The sequence below is a fragment of the Balaenoptera physalus genome, assembly GCF_965194825.1.
Source record: "Balaenoptera physalus genome assembly, chromosome: 8".
NCBI classification, from domain to species: domain Eukaryota; kingdom Metazoa; phylum Chordata; class Mammalia; order Artiodactyla; family Balaenopteridae; genus Balaenoptera; species Balaenoptera physalus.
In genome coordinates this window covers 19510096-19524999 of record NC_138887.1, presented here as the reverse complement: position 1 = coordinate 19524999, position 14904 = coordinate 19510096, and the positions used below count along the sequence as shown (strand labels likewise).

At 36.9% G+C, this 14904-nt stretch overlaps 1 protein-coding gene across 3 annotated transcripts in view; it reads right to left on the bottom strand.

Moving 5' to 3' along the window:
• RELN (reelin) overlaps positions 1 to 14904 on the bottom strand; it is a 528909-nt gene that overhangs the window by 192011 nt on the left and 321994 nt on the right. For all 3 annotated transcript variants that reach the window (XM_082473379.1, XM_082473378.1, XM_082473380.1), the window contains exon 11: positions 11561 to 11706. In XM_082473379.1, coding sequence (XP_082329505.1) covers positions 11561 to 11706 — 146 coding nt within the window. The remainder of the gene's footprint in view (positions 1 to 11560; positions 11707 to 14904) is intronic.

Here is a 14904-nt window from a genome sequence, read left to right as displayed (position 1 = left end):
CTCCATAGTAGCTGTACCAATTTACATTCCTACCAACAGTGTAAGAGGGTTCCCTTTCCTCCACACCCTCTCCAGCACTTGTTCTTTGTAGATTTTCTGATGATGCCCATTCTAACCGGTGTGAGGTGATACCTCATTGTAGTTTTTTTTTTTTTAAATAGATTTTATTTATTTATTTATTTATTTATTTATTTATTTATTTGGCTGTGTTGGGTCTTCGTTGCTGCGCGCGGGCTTTCTCTAGTTGCGGTGAGTGGGGGCTACTCTTCCTTGCGGTGCGCGGGCTTTTCATTGCAGTGGCTTCTCTTGTTGCGGAGCACGGGCTCTAGGTGCATGGGCTCCAGTAGTTGTAGGTTGGAGGCTCAGTAGTTGTGGCTCGCAGGCTCTAGAGCTCAGGCTCAGTAGTTGTGGCGCATGGGCTTAGTTGTTCTGCGGCATGTGGGATCTTCCCGGACCAGGGCTCAAACCCCTGTCCCCTGCACTGGCAGGTGGATTCTTAACCACTGCACCACCAGGGAAGCCCCTCAATGTAGTTCTGATTTGCATTTCTCTAATAATTAGTGATGTTGAGCAGCTTTTCATGTGCTTCTTGGTCATCTGTATGTCTTCTTTGGAGAGATGTCTATTTAGGTCTTCTGCCCATTTTTGGATTGGGTTGTTTGTTTTTTTAATATTGAGCTGCATGAGCTGTTTATATATTTTGGAGGTTAATCCATTGTCCGATGATTCATTTGCAAATATTTTCTCCCATTCTGTGGGTTGTCTTTTCGTCTTGTTTATGGTTTCCTTTGCTATGCAAAAGCTTTTAAGTTTCATTAGGTTCCATTTGTTTATTTTTGGTTTTATTTATATTACTCTAGGAGGTGGATCAAAAAAGATCTTGCTGTGATTTATGTCAGAGTGTTCTTCCTACGTTTTCCTCTAAGAGTTTTACACTGCCCGGTCTTACATTTAGGTCTCTAATACATTTTCAGTTTATTTTTGTGTATGGTGTTAGGGAGTGTTCTAATTTCATTCTTTTACAAGTAGCTGTCCAGTTTTCCCAGCACCAATTATTGAAGAGGCTGGCTTTTCCCCACTGTATATCCTTGCCTCCTTTGTCATAGATTAGTTGACCATAGGTGCGTGGGTTTATCTCTGGGCTTTCTATCCAGTTCCCTTGATCTATATTTCTGTTTTTGTGCCAGGACCATATTGTTTTGATTACTGTAGCTTTGTAGTATAGTCTGAAGTCAGGGAGTCTGATTCCTCCACCTCCGTTTTTTTCCCTCAAGACTGCTTTGGCTATTCGGGGTCTTTTGTGTCTCCATACAAATTTTAAGATACTTTGTTCTACTTCTGTGAAAAATGCCATTGGTAATTTGATAGGGATTGCACTGAATCTGTAGATTGCTTTGGGTAATTTAGTCATTTCCACAATATTGATTCTTCCAATCCAAGAACATGGTATATCTCTCCATCTGTTGGTATCATCTTTAGTTTCTTTCATCAATGTCTTATAGTTTTCTGCATACAGGTCTTTTGTATACTTAGGTAGGTTTATTCCTAGGTATTTTATTCTTTTTGTTGCAATGGTAAATGGGAGTGTTTCCTTAATTTCTATTTCAGATATTTCATCATTAGTGTATAGGAATGCAAGAGATGTCTGTGCATTAATTTTGTATCCTGCAACTTTACCAAATTCATTGATTAGCTCTAGTAGTTTTCTCGTGGCATCTTCAGGATTCTCTATGTATAGTATCATATCATCTGCAAACAGTGACAATTTTACTTCTTCTTTTCCAATTTGTATTCCTTTTATTTCTTTTTCTTCTCTGATTGCCGTGGCTAGGATTTCCAAGACTATGTTGAATAAAAGTGGTACGAGTGGACATCCTTCTCTTGTTCCTGATCTTAGAGGAAATGCTTTCAGTTTTTCACCATTGAGAATGATGTTTGCTGTGGGTTTGTCGTATATGGCCTTTATTATGTTGAAGTTGATTCCCTCTATGCCCACTTTCTGGAGAGTTTTTATCATAAATGGGTATTGAATTTTGTCAAAAGTTTTTTCTGCATCTGTTGAGGTGATCATATGGCTTTTATTCTTCAGTTTATTAGTATGGTGTATCACATTGACTGATTTAAGTATATTGAAGAATCTTTGCATCCCTGGGATAAATCCCACTTGGTCATGGTGTATGATCCTTTTAATGTGTTGTTGGATTCTGTTTGCTAGTATTTTGTTGAGGATTTCTGCACCTATATTCATCAGTGATAGTGGTCTATAATTTTCTTTTTTTGTAGTATCTTTGTGTGGTTTTGGTATCAGGGTGATGGTGGCCTCATAGAATGAGTTTGGGAGTTTTCCTTCCTCTGCAATTTTTTGGAAGAGTTTGAGAAGAATGGGTGTTAGCTCTTCTCTAAGTGTTTGATGGAATTTACCTGTGAAGCCACCTGGTCCTGGACTTTTGTTTGTTGGAAGATTTTTAATCACAGTTTCAATTTCATTACTTATGATTGGTCTGTTCATATTTTCTGTTTCTTCCTGGTTCAGTCTTGGAAGGGTATACCTTTCTAAGAATTTGTCCATTTCTTCCAGGTTGTCCATTTTATTGGCATAGAGTTGCTTGTAGTAGTCTCTTAGGATGCTTTGTATTTCTGCAGTGTCTGTTGTAACTTCTCCTTTTTCATTTCTAAATTTATTGACTTGAGTCCTCTCCTTCTTTTTCTTGATGAGTCTGGCTAATGGTTTATCAATTTTGTTTGTCTTCTCAAAGAACCAGCTTTTAGTTTTATTGATCTTTGCTATTGTTTTCTTTGTTTCTATTTCATTTACTTCTGCTCTGATCTTTATAATTTCTTTCCTTCTGCTAACTTTGGGTTTTGTTTGTTCTTTCTCTAGTTCCTTTAGGTGTAAGGTTAGATTGTTTATTTGAGATTTTTCTTGTTTCTTGAGGTAGGCTTGTATAGCTATAAACTTCCCTCTTAGAACTGCTTTTGCTGCATTGCATAGGTTCTGAATCATCGTGTTTTCATTGTCATTTGTCTCTACGTATTTTTTGATTTCCTCTCTGATTTCTTCAGTGATCTCTTGGTTATTTAGTAATGTATTGTTTAGCCTCCATGTGTTTGTGTTTTTTATGTTTTTCCCCTGTAATTCATTTCTAATCTCATAGTGTTGTGGTCAGAAAAGATGCTTGATATGATTTCAATTTTCTTAAGTTTACTGAGGCTTGATTTGTGACCCAAGGTGTGATCTATCCTGGAGAATGTTCCGTGAGCACTTGAGAAGAAAGTGTAATCTGCTGTTTTTGAATGGAATGTCCTATAAATATCAGTTAAATCTATCTGGTCTATTGTGTCATTTAAAGCTTGTGTTTCCTTATTTATTTTCATTTTGGATTATCTGTCCATTGGTGTAAGTGAGATGTTAAAGTCCCCCACTCTTATTGTGTTACTGTTGATTTCCTCTTTTATAGCTGTTAGCAGTTGCCTTCTGTATTGAGGTGTTCCTATGTTGGGTGCATATATATTTATAATTGTTATATCTTCTTCTTGGATTGATCCCTTGATCATTACGTAGTGTCCTTCCTTGTCTCTTGTAACATTCTTTATTTTAAAGTCTATTTTATCTGATATGAGTATTGCTACTCCAGCTTTCTTTGGATTTCCATTTGCATGGAATATCTTTTTCCATCCCCTCACTTTCAGTCTGTATGTGTCCCTAGGTCTGAAGTGGGTCTCTTGTAGACAGCATATATATGGGTCTTGTTTTTGTATCCATTCAGCAAGCCTGTGTCTTTTTGTTGTAGCATTTAATCCATTCACGTTTAAGGTAATTATTTATATGTATGTTCCTATGACCATTTTCTTAAATGTTTTGGGTTTGTTTTTGTAGGTCCTTTTCTTCTCTGTGTTTCCCACTTAGAAAAGTTCCTTTAACATTTGCTGTAGAGCTGGTTTGGTGGTGCTGAATTCTCTTAGCTTTTGCTTGTCTGCAAAGCTTTTGATTTCTCCGTTGAATCTGAATGAGATCCTTGCTGGCTAGAGTAATCTTGATTTTAGGTTCTTCCCTTTCATCACTTTAAATATGTCATGCCATTCCCTTCTGGCTTGTAGAGTTTCTGCTGAGAAATCAGCTGTTAACCTTATGGGAGTTCCCTTGTATGTTATTTGTCGTTTTTCCCTTGCTGCTTTCAATAGTTTTTCTTTGTCTTTAATTTTTACAATTTGATTAATATGTGTCTCGGCGTGTTTCTCCTTGGGTTTATCCTGCCTGGGACTCTCTGCACTTCCTGGACTTGGGTGGCTATTTCCTTTCCCATGTTACGGAACTTTTCGTCTATAATCTCTTCAAATATTTTCTCAGGTCCTTTCTCTCTCTATTCTCCTTCTGGGACCCCTATAATGGAAATGTTGTTGCATTTAATGTTGTCCCAGAGGTCTCTTTGGCTGTCTTCATTTCGTTTCATTCTTTTTCTTTATTCTGTTCCGCAGCAGTGAATTCCACCATTCTGTCTTCCAGGTCAGTTATCCATTCTTCTGCCTCAGTTATTCTGCTATTGATTCCTTCTAGTGTATTTTTCATTTCAGTTATTGTATTGTTCATCTGTGTTTGTTTCTTCTTTAATTCTTCTAGGTGTTTGTTCTTTAATTCCTCTAGGTCTTTGTTAAACATTTCTTGCATCTTCTCGATCTTTGCCTTCATTCTTTTTCCGAGGTCCTGGATCATCTTCACTATCATTACTCTGAATTCTTTTTCTGGAAGGTTTCCTATCTCCACTTCATTTAGTTGTTTTTCTGGGGTTTTATCTTGTTCCTTCATCTGGTACATAGCCCTCTGCCTTTTCATCTTGTCTATCTTTCTGTGAATGTGGTTTTTGTTCCACAGGCTGCAGGAATGTAGTTCTTCTTGCTTCTGCTGTCTGCCCTCTGGTCTAATCTAATTTCTTTAACACACATATTGACCCTTAAAGTTTTCTATTAACATTAAGAGTTACCCAAGATCTATATCCTCACTCCAAGCAAGTTAAGAACTTTGGCAATATTTTAATTCCTTCTTCTTCTCTTCTTGTCTGTCTCCCTCTGTACCTCTCAAATTGAGGTCATCTGGGCTTTAATTCCAATTTTTTATTAAAAATTTTCAATAATCGATACTTTTTTCAGTCTGAACTACAAGCTTTACTTTTTTCCTTGCTCACTCCTCTTTCTTGAATCTATCATACTCCTCTTGGATTAATTTCCAGGTATACATCTTCTAGTAATTCTTTCAGAGAGCATTCAGGGGTAGTAAACTTTCTGAACCCTGTGTGTCTGAAAATTTTTATTTTTCCCCAATACTTGAATGATATTTGACTGGAAGAGAATGTTATGTTCCAAATAATTTTCTCTCAGAACATTAAGATAACTGCCTCATTTTATAAAATTATGCTTAGTGTTACTAAGGAAAGTATTATACAGTGAATCTCATCTAGAAGCTTTTAGCATTTCCTCTTTTATCTGCATTCTAAAGTTTCTCCCTGATGGTCTAGGACTGGATATTTTTCCATCCACCTTGCTAAACATTTTCATTCATAGGAACTATGTCTTTTTCTTTCTTCTTCTTTTTTAAGTCTTGTGAACTTGTCTTTAATTATATTTTTGAATATTTCATTTCACATATTCCCTCTGACCCTTCCTCCTTTTGGAATTCCTATTATTTCTAATGTTAGAAGTGCCAATCTCCCCCCCTACACTTTAAATTTCTTTTTCTTACATCCAATAACCCTAAGTTTTGGAAAGATTTCAAGACTCAAATTTCCAGCTCATTAATTTGTTCTTCAGCTATGCTTATGGTCATATTCAGAGGGAAAAAAATCCATTAAATTTGTTTCAACAATCATATATTTTCATTTCTCACATCTCTATTTTTTCCTCACAAAATCTGTTTTAATTTCACAAATGCAGTATGCTCTCTTATCTCTCTGAGGGTATCAATTATACTTCTTATAAAATCTCCATTTGTTTATTCTGCTACTTCTATTTTCTCAGCTCTTAGTTCTCTAGTTTGATGAATTTTTTTTAATGGAGTGGAGTTTCCTCAGATTTGATGATTCTAGATCATTTGCTTAGATTTGTATCTGCTATTCTTCCTTAGTTTTGGTGTAAAAATGCCCACCAATGGGAGCAGATGTGTCCTTGGGTGGGGGGTACCATAGGGGTCCTTGAGGTTTCCAGTTACCTGGCATTGCCCTGCTTCTCCATTCCAAGTGTCCGCATTCACTGCTTGTTCCTAGGGGCAGACATGCCTGCACAGAAGTGTGTGTAGTCAAACACCCACCTACTTAGCAATCCCGACAGCAGGACCCCAGAGACCCATCTGATTCCTGTGTCCAGTACCTAGGACCCTTTTGTCGTGTCTCATTCAATATATGTTTTGGGTTATAGTTTCCTCCTTCCAACAGATTCTTTTCTTCTCTCTCTTTCTCTCTCTCTCTCCTTTCTTTTTCTTTTGTGCAACACTTCATGATTCCTGACTCAATTAGGGCACACTTTCTTGTCATTATAGATTCATTTGCTTGTTTTCTGTAGTTTCCAAGGATTTGGGGCAGGTGGGGAAGACTAGAGCATGCTGTGTTGATTCAATAGTCTAATATTCAATTATACAGCCATAAAAAATAATGAGATAATGCCATTTGCAGCAACATGGATGGACCTAGAGATGATTACACTAAGTGAAGTAAGTCAAAGACAAATGTCATATGATATAACCTATATGTGGAAGCTAAAAAAATGATACAAATGAACTTATTTACAAAACAGAAATAGACTCACAGACATAGAAAACAAACTTATGGTGACCAAAGGGGAAAGGTGGGGAGGGATAAATTAGGAGTTTGGGATTAGCAGGTACAAAATACTATATATAGAGACTTCCCTGGTGGTCCAGTGGTTGAGACTTTGCCCGCCACTGCAGGGAGTGTAGGTTCAATCCCTAGTTGGGGAGCTAAGATCCCACATGCCTTGTGGCCAAAAAACCAAACCATAAAACAGAAACAATATTGTAACAAATTCAATAAAGACTTTAAAAATGGTCCACATCAAAAAAATCTTTAAAAAAATACTATATATAGAATAGATAAACAATAAGGTCCTACTGTATAGCAGAGGGAACTATATTCAATATCTTGTAATAACCTATAATGGAAAAGAATCTGGAAAAAGAAAAAGAAAAAAAAAGGATCTGAAAAAAGAATATATATATACATATATATATATGTATAAATGAATCACTTTGCTGTACACCTGAACCTAATACAACATTGTAAATCAACTACACTTCAAAAAAATAGTTTAATATTCATTACATGTGTGGAGCTTCTCTAACATGAATACTTTGGTGACAGCAAAAAAACAGATATTTTTTAAAGTTATCTTAATAGTTAAAAATATACAATGTTTTCATTTGGGATGAAAGACAAGTATACAAATTCCATATTCTAGTAATGTGGTTTTCTACAAAGCCCGCTCCCACCCAAAGACAGCCTCAGATGGGTGAGATATGGTAGTTGCTAACTAAATGATGTGTTTGTGAGGTTAAGCCAAAGTTCAGAAAGGCTCACATAAATTAACAATGTATCTATTTAAGTTTCTCTCTTGCTGAAGTAACAGATGTGTCTTCTTTAGGAAAAAGAAAAGAAACTTTAAAATCCCACTTAAAATAAACCTATCAACATACAGCTTTATGATGTAAAACGCAAACAGCTTTTGCATCCTTGTGATCTGAGATCAAATAATTTGACTCAAATGGAAAGAAAACAGGAATATTTGGAAAGTGGGTTCCAAAAAAGTCATAATGACACTGGCTTTTTTTTCTTGCCATTCATATGAAATGTTTTGAAGCTATTATTAGAGAGGACTGCATACTCTTTTTTCTCTCTCATAATTCTTATGGGAGAAAAATATAGTTAAACGAGATGAAAATATTATATCCATATTAATAATTTAATTTTTCTCTCTTAAAAGAAAGTGACCTCAAAGCTACAGTCCAATCAATTTAATTGGTCACTCTTGAATAGAGTGGGGATTTACCACCTACGTTTTATGTCTATGAGACAAATATTCAGTAAATCTGCCTGATAAAACACAGCAAGAATTTCACTACCAAGTTCCTAATCTGTGTTTCTTTGTCAGCTTGTACCAAGAATTTCACTACCAAATTCCTAATCTGTGTTTCTTTGTCAGCCCGTACCCTAGGTAAAAATGCTTCACGTTAATTTGATTGTCACAGGATTTTTTCCCTGGAGCTTTGATTGTAAATTATTATAACAGCTTTCTTTCTCAGATCAATAAAGCATCTTTTGGGAGTGGGTGGATGTGGAGAGGGGGCACACACACACACATTCACATACAATGCTATGGATTAAAGCGGCATTTTACCATCATCCCAAAACAGAGAAAATACTAAATAGTCTCATTATCCTTTTATACCTTTTTAAATAATATAATGCCAATGTGGATAAATGGTTCACCAGATGAGAGCATAAATGAGGTAGTTCTGAGGGGGGCGGTGTGGTCTGATATCCTAGGGGAAAAGCTACAAATAAACCTAAGGGGAAAAGCTACAAATAAACCTAAGGTGTGGTTGCTAGAATAATTAAGCTGCTTTTAGAATTTAGGTGACTTAATTGTGTTCTAATTAGAGTGGCACAGGTGCTTTTGTCAAGCACATTATTCTACATTATTGGAACAGAAATCTGGTGACAATGTCACAGCCTGAAAGTATCGGCCTCTTATCTGTGACCAAAACCTGATATATCTCAGTACTGAGAAGTGGCCAAAGAAACCACCTGAGTCACTGAGCGAATGGAATTTGCTCTGATGTTCCTCTGTATCTGTGCTGAATTTAGCTCTTTTTTTAAGCATAAATACTTTTAGTTCATTTTGTTTGTTTTGGGAGATGAGTATTTTGGTTTAGCCACAAATTCTCACATCAGTAGTACTCTGAGATAGCAGAATGTCTGATCTGTTAATTGGAATATATTTTTTGCCAGCTATTTTTCTGGACTAGTACATTAATTTTCTAAAATATGCTTGGTTTCTTCTAATATCAAAACTATTCCTTTCTAAGCTTAATTCATAAAGGGTTTTTTTGTGTGTTTGTACTAATTCTCCACTAATGTTAGTAGCAGAGAGCTGTATGGACCATTAATCCATCCAGTAAGCATTCTTTTGTTCTTTTATAGATGCTTTTTGATACTACAACAAGCTAAAACAAAGAAGAAGGCATTCTAGGAGAGGGAATATGTGGATATGAAGGGCATAGGTAAAAATAAATTGTATCTCTTCCCAAAAGAATAAGAGGACATTAGGACTTCGAGGAAAGAGATAGCTTGCTAACTAGCTAGCCAGCTAGCTACATAAATAACAGGAAAGGGTTTACGCATGTTATCAGAATGGTACCACTGGAGACTTGTATTTCTTTCTCTGCTTTAGTGGGATGGAGACTGGGTATCTGGACAACACTGTGGCATCATTTGTGTTCCTAGAGGATGTAGGTCTCACTGAAGAAAATGACCTACAACTGCTGCATAGGTGGTATTAGCTTGGAGAGGTGAAGGAGTGGAGGTCACGAGTCTGTGGTGCTTCAAAATTTGGGACCCTCTCATAGGCAGTTAAGCTCCATCATCAGGAAGGGGATTTGAATTGGTCTTTTATATCAGGAGTCAGAAGGAAAGAACTGATATGGTGATGTAAAGCTGGTGATGGATCTTTTACCTCTAGAAGGTAGGTAAAGAAGACTTGGCATGCATTGTCAAAGTTCTAGACCCCATCAAAGCCCATGGGTCTGTGAGGGGAGTGGAATGAGCCTTATGTAGTATAAGGGTTACAAAGGAAAGCAGCCAGATTCCTGGGGAGATCCTGGACACGAGAAAGAGGAACAATGGTTGCTGGTGCCTCAAGGAGACACCACAGCCACACTGGACATGGGACTTCAAGGGTGACAGGAACCTTGAAAAAGAAGGGCTCTGTGGACTGAAGGGCTTGAACATTACTGCTAGACTTGGAAAGGTCAGTAGTGCACCCTGGAGGTGGGGGGGGGGTCCCTCAAAGCGTCAATCTCCTTCAGAGGCTTCCCACAGCTGGACTTCCCTGAGGCGGGGAAGAGCAGGGCTGGGTCAGTTGCTGTAGAAATCTAGCTTTCAACAGTGAGAGACCCTGATGTGGCAGCAGAATGTCAAGCAGCAGTAGCAGTGGCTTAGGCTGCTGGTCAGATTTCCCTCTTATTGGGTCCCAATGCAGTTTCTGGGCAATGCATAGGAAGTGGGGAACCCAAGAGGTCATCAATAGTGGCCTTCTCGCCCCTCAGACACTTAGAATCCCATCCAATTTTGATTGAATTTGTGGAGATCAGAGGGACGTGACTACCTCAAATGTTGTGTTCTGGAAAAGTTCCTCGTAGTTAAGCATTAAATTATTGCTATCTCATATGCATCATGAAATTACACTTTATGTTAATTTCATTCATCTTCATCATAGTCTTAGAAAACATACACTAAACAGCAGTAAGGGCCTGGTGTTATGATTACAATTGTATACTGCAAAAAAAAAAAAAAAAAAAAAAGCCAGGTGCAAACCAGAGAATTTCTAGAATTTCCTTCCAATTCATACTACCTTATGAATATTGTTTCTCTGAACCTATTAATTTTTTTCAACTTGAATTTCTGAAAGTGCTACTCAATTAATAGGAAATATCTTAGGGCCACTGGACCCAGAAGAAGGCACACAGCTCAGAATGGCCAGAAAATACTACCACCAAACCATCCTCATTGTTTCAACCTCAACCCCATATTCTTTCTTTAAAAATCTCTCAGGGACTTCCCTGGTGGTCCAGTGGTTAAGAATCCCCCTTCCAATGCAGGGGACGCAGGTTTGATCCCTGGTCAGGGAACTAAGATCCCACATGCTGCTAGGGCAACTAAGCCCACATGCCACAACTAGAGAGCCTGCACACTACAACTAGAGAGCCCGTGTGCCACAACTACAGAGTCCACGCACTCTGGAGCCCGCACGCCACAACTAAGAGAAGCCCACACACCTCTACTAAGACCCGACGCAGCCAAAAATAAAAAAATTTTAAAATATTAAAAAAAAAATCTCTCAAAGATTAAATTTAACCCCCTAAAACAATTTTTACAGATCACAGCCACACTCCACTGAAAATCAGGTAACAGCATCTATAAATCTCAGACCCCAGGAAGACAATTGAAAGTCTCAATATAAAAGTAGTGGAAAGATTTTATATTCTATACACATTGAAAAATAAAACACCTTTTCCCAGTAAAAGCTGAATAAACAAAGACGAGATATAAGTGATTCAACTGAAGTTAAAAGGTATTTGCAATCACAAAAATTAGTATGCATAAAAATAGTTGATTACCTAATAAAGAATGTTGAAGATAAGTGTACCCCTTTTGGCTTGTCTATGATAAGGATCACCAGGATTAAGTATGCTTTTGCTATTTAACAATATGCATTTAAAATATTTCCAGTGGAATAAATATAAGTGCTATACACAGCATGGGAGATAACAATTACTTACCCTGTAGGCTGGCTCTCAAATTCTTCTGACCACTGCGCTTGAATATCCTCTGTAGAAAGATCTACATCCCGGGTGGTGGCAAAATTGAACTCACTGCCTTCATTTCCATGGAAATAAATGGAGTTCCCATCAGACTGACAGCTATGCTGTAGATAAAAAGAGAGCATGGGGTGTCTGTTGAATTGGTTTTGTAGCTATATCTGTCTTACTCATGTATAATTAGAGTTTTTAGGAAAGTCATTATGTTATTCCCTCTATGGTAGACTCCGAAATCAAAAGAAATTGTTACCTCTTTTTTTTTTGGTCTTGTTTAATTCAATTACAGTTTCTCTCTAGCTTATTAAGTTATCACAAAAAAGGAGTCAAGAGGCCATTTGAGCTTTGCCACCTCGGCCTTCAGTATGAAACAAGAATATTTTAATTGGAATAATTTCCCATCTTTACCACAGTCCTTGTTGTGGGAATTAAGTGTGATAATGACTTGTCATATATTTTCAATACTGTGGTTACAGGCTAAATCACACTGACCTTTTCAATATTCTATATATTTCTGGCTTGCCATTCAAGCCTTTCACAACTTGTCTATAAATGGGATATGAGCCGAATAGCTTGCTAATCAAAACATGGAATACAGAAAAGGTCAAAGTAATCCCTGATATGATCGTATATTCTCAGCCAGCTTTTGAGTAAAAGTGTCTGACCAGACCTAGGAAGTGCATGATGTCCCCGATGAGGAGCTCGTAAACAACAAACTTTGTTATTCTCCAAAAGAACACCAGGCTTACAAAGAATAAAGAAAAATAATTTTTTGTGATGCTTTTTTTTTAACCTACATTTTTTCAGCTTAAAATGAATAGTCGAAGGCAAGATCCAACTCTGGAGCTGAGTAAACTCAGTATTTCGTTTTTAAAAATATGATAAGTTTTTGCATTAATCATTTTTTGGTAATGTCACACATAGAGAAATGCTAATAAATGAAAGACCAAACATTCTTTTAAGTTTTATATACTCTTAAAATAGGAATGAAGAAAAATAACTGGACAGAGAGTATCAGTTGGGCCCAGTGACTGTAGGTTCTGCAGGGCAGGGATCACGTCCCTGTATTCTAGGTTTCAGCACAGTGCTTGGCATATGGTAGGAATTCAAAAATATTTGTTGAATAATTCAATAAATGAATACATGAATGATATGGTTATGCCTTTCAGGTAATTAACTAATCTGTTATGGAGAACTCATGATGCAGTAAGCACTAAGGAAGGTCCTGGAGGGAAGGGGTTTATTAGAGTATAATAATATCTAATCTTTGCTCTAAAAAATTACAGTCTAGTTGATATTTATCAAAGGCAGCATATGGAAAGTGCTAATGAGTGAAGGAAGGTAGGAATCACTGTGTCCAGGGCTGGTCTAGATGAGCAGGCTTCATGTATTGAAGAGCAGGTCTTCAATTGGCTTTAAAGGACTGAGAAAAATCCAAGTTGGGTGACAAATCTGAATAAATTACATAGCTGATAAGTAGGCATAATTTTGAGAATTAGACTGGAGCCTGACTGGAAAGGATCTTAAATGGTAGTCTAAGAGATCTCTGCAATATGCCATTAGCAGTGATGTTCTAAAACAGAGCAGTGATGTGTGCAAAGAAATGTTTTATGACTATTAAACTAATTATGGCAGGTAAAATCAGTGGGGAGGGAAATCAGACTTCTATACTGAAAGAGTAAAAAAGCTTCCAGAAGCTTCCAGAAGTTCAAGAGAATTGGAGCATATGATCTTGGGGGAGTCATTTCACAGCACTAAGATGTAAGGCATACCCACTGGGCCTGCCATCAGCTTAGATAATACTGTAGTGTGTGGCAGGCTTCACCTGCCTGAGGCTCTTCTTCACACCACAATGAGTACAGATTATTCACGGATGTTATATTGAGCTCATTATATATGATCCTTAACCCACATACATTGATCAAAACTAGGATTCAGTTTATTTAGCCAATATATTTTAGAAGTTTAACTACAAAAAGAAAAGTTGTAACTACGTGAAGTGATGGATATGTTAACTAACATTATTGTGGTAATTATTCTGCATTAAATACATCTATCAAAAAAACCCAAAAAACAAAACAGTAAATAGAAACTGTCAAGCAATGACAAACCCAAGGATCCTCTACTACTATGCACTCTGTGAAGATAATGAATGCTAACTAGAATAACAAAGATTACTTTCCTAATAATAAATCCACCGAGCTCTAAATAGTGGTTTTCACAGTTATCTTCCCATTCTGGAATCCTGAACAACTATGGCTTATGTTTATTTAGAATTAATATAAGGACTCTGACACTGATACAAATGACATTAGGTCACTGTCCAAGGAAAAGGCATATATGAAATATCTATACATGTGAAAACAGAATAATCTATATTACAATTTAAAAGGATATATTTGTGTAATGAAAAGAGTGACTTGCTTAACATAAAATCTTGGTCATATCTGGCTAAACATCAATTTAATTATTTCCATTTTGATTCCGTTTACCTCAGAATTGTTTGTTAATATTTTAAGACTCTGTGTTATACATAACTATGCTTTGCTACTCTTCCAAGATTTATATTACTAACATATTTGATGCATATTTTAATTTAGTTGAGATAGAAAATTTATGTAAAGAAACACATCATTATGAAACTGAATACCATACTGTTAAACTCACTTCACAAAATTAAAATGAGTTGGTGTTTTAGAAAAATTGAAGTTTTTTTTTTTAAGATTTATTTATTATTTATTTATTTTTGGCTGCGTTGGGTCTTCGTTGCGGCACAAAGGATCGTCATTGCGGTGCGTGGGCTTCTCTCTAGTTGTGGCATAGCAGTTTTTCCCTTCTCCAGTTGTGGTGTGCAGGCTCCAGGGCGCGTGGGCTCTGTAGTTGTGGTGCCCGGGCTCCAGAGCACGTGGGCTCTGTAGTTTGCGGCACTCGGGCTCTCTAGTTGAGGCACGCGGGCTCAGTAGTGTGGTGCATGGGCTTAGTTGCCCCGCGGCATGGGGGATCTTAGTTCCCCAACCAGGGATCGAACCCCGTGTCCCCTGCATTGGAAGGCAGATTCTTTACCACTGGACCACCAGGGAAGTCCCTGAAGTATATTTTAAAGGATCTTTTTGTTAGTTATTTGGCTGTTACCAAATACATTTGGTAGTTTAGTAGATCATTTGTAATTACACAACTATTAAAAACTGGCTATCAAAAATATTTTTATATTTAATATTGTATCTATATGAAATGATGGATGTTCACTAAACACTGTGTTAATCATTTCATGTATGTTAGTCAAATCATTATGCTGTACACCTTAAACT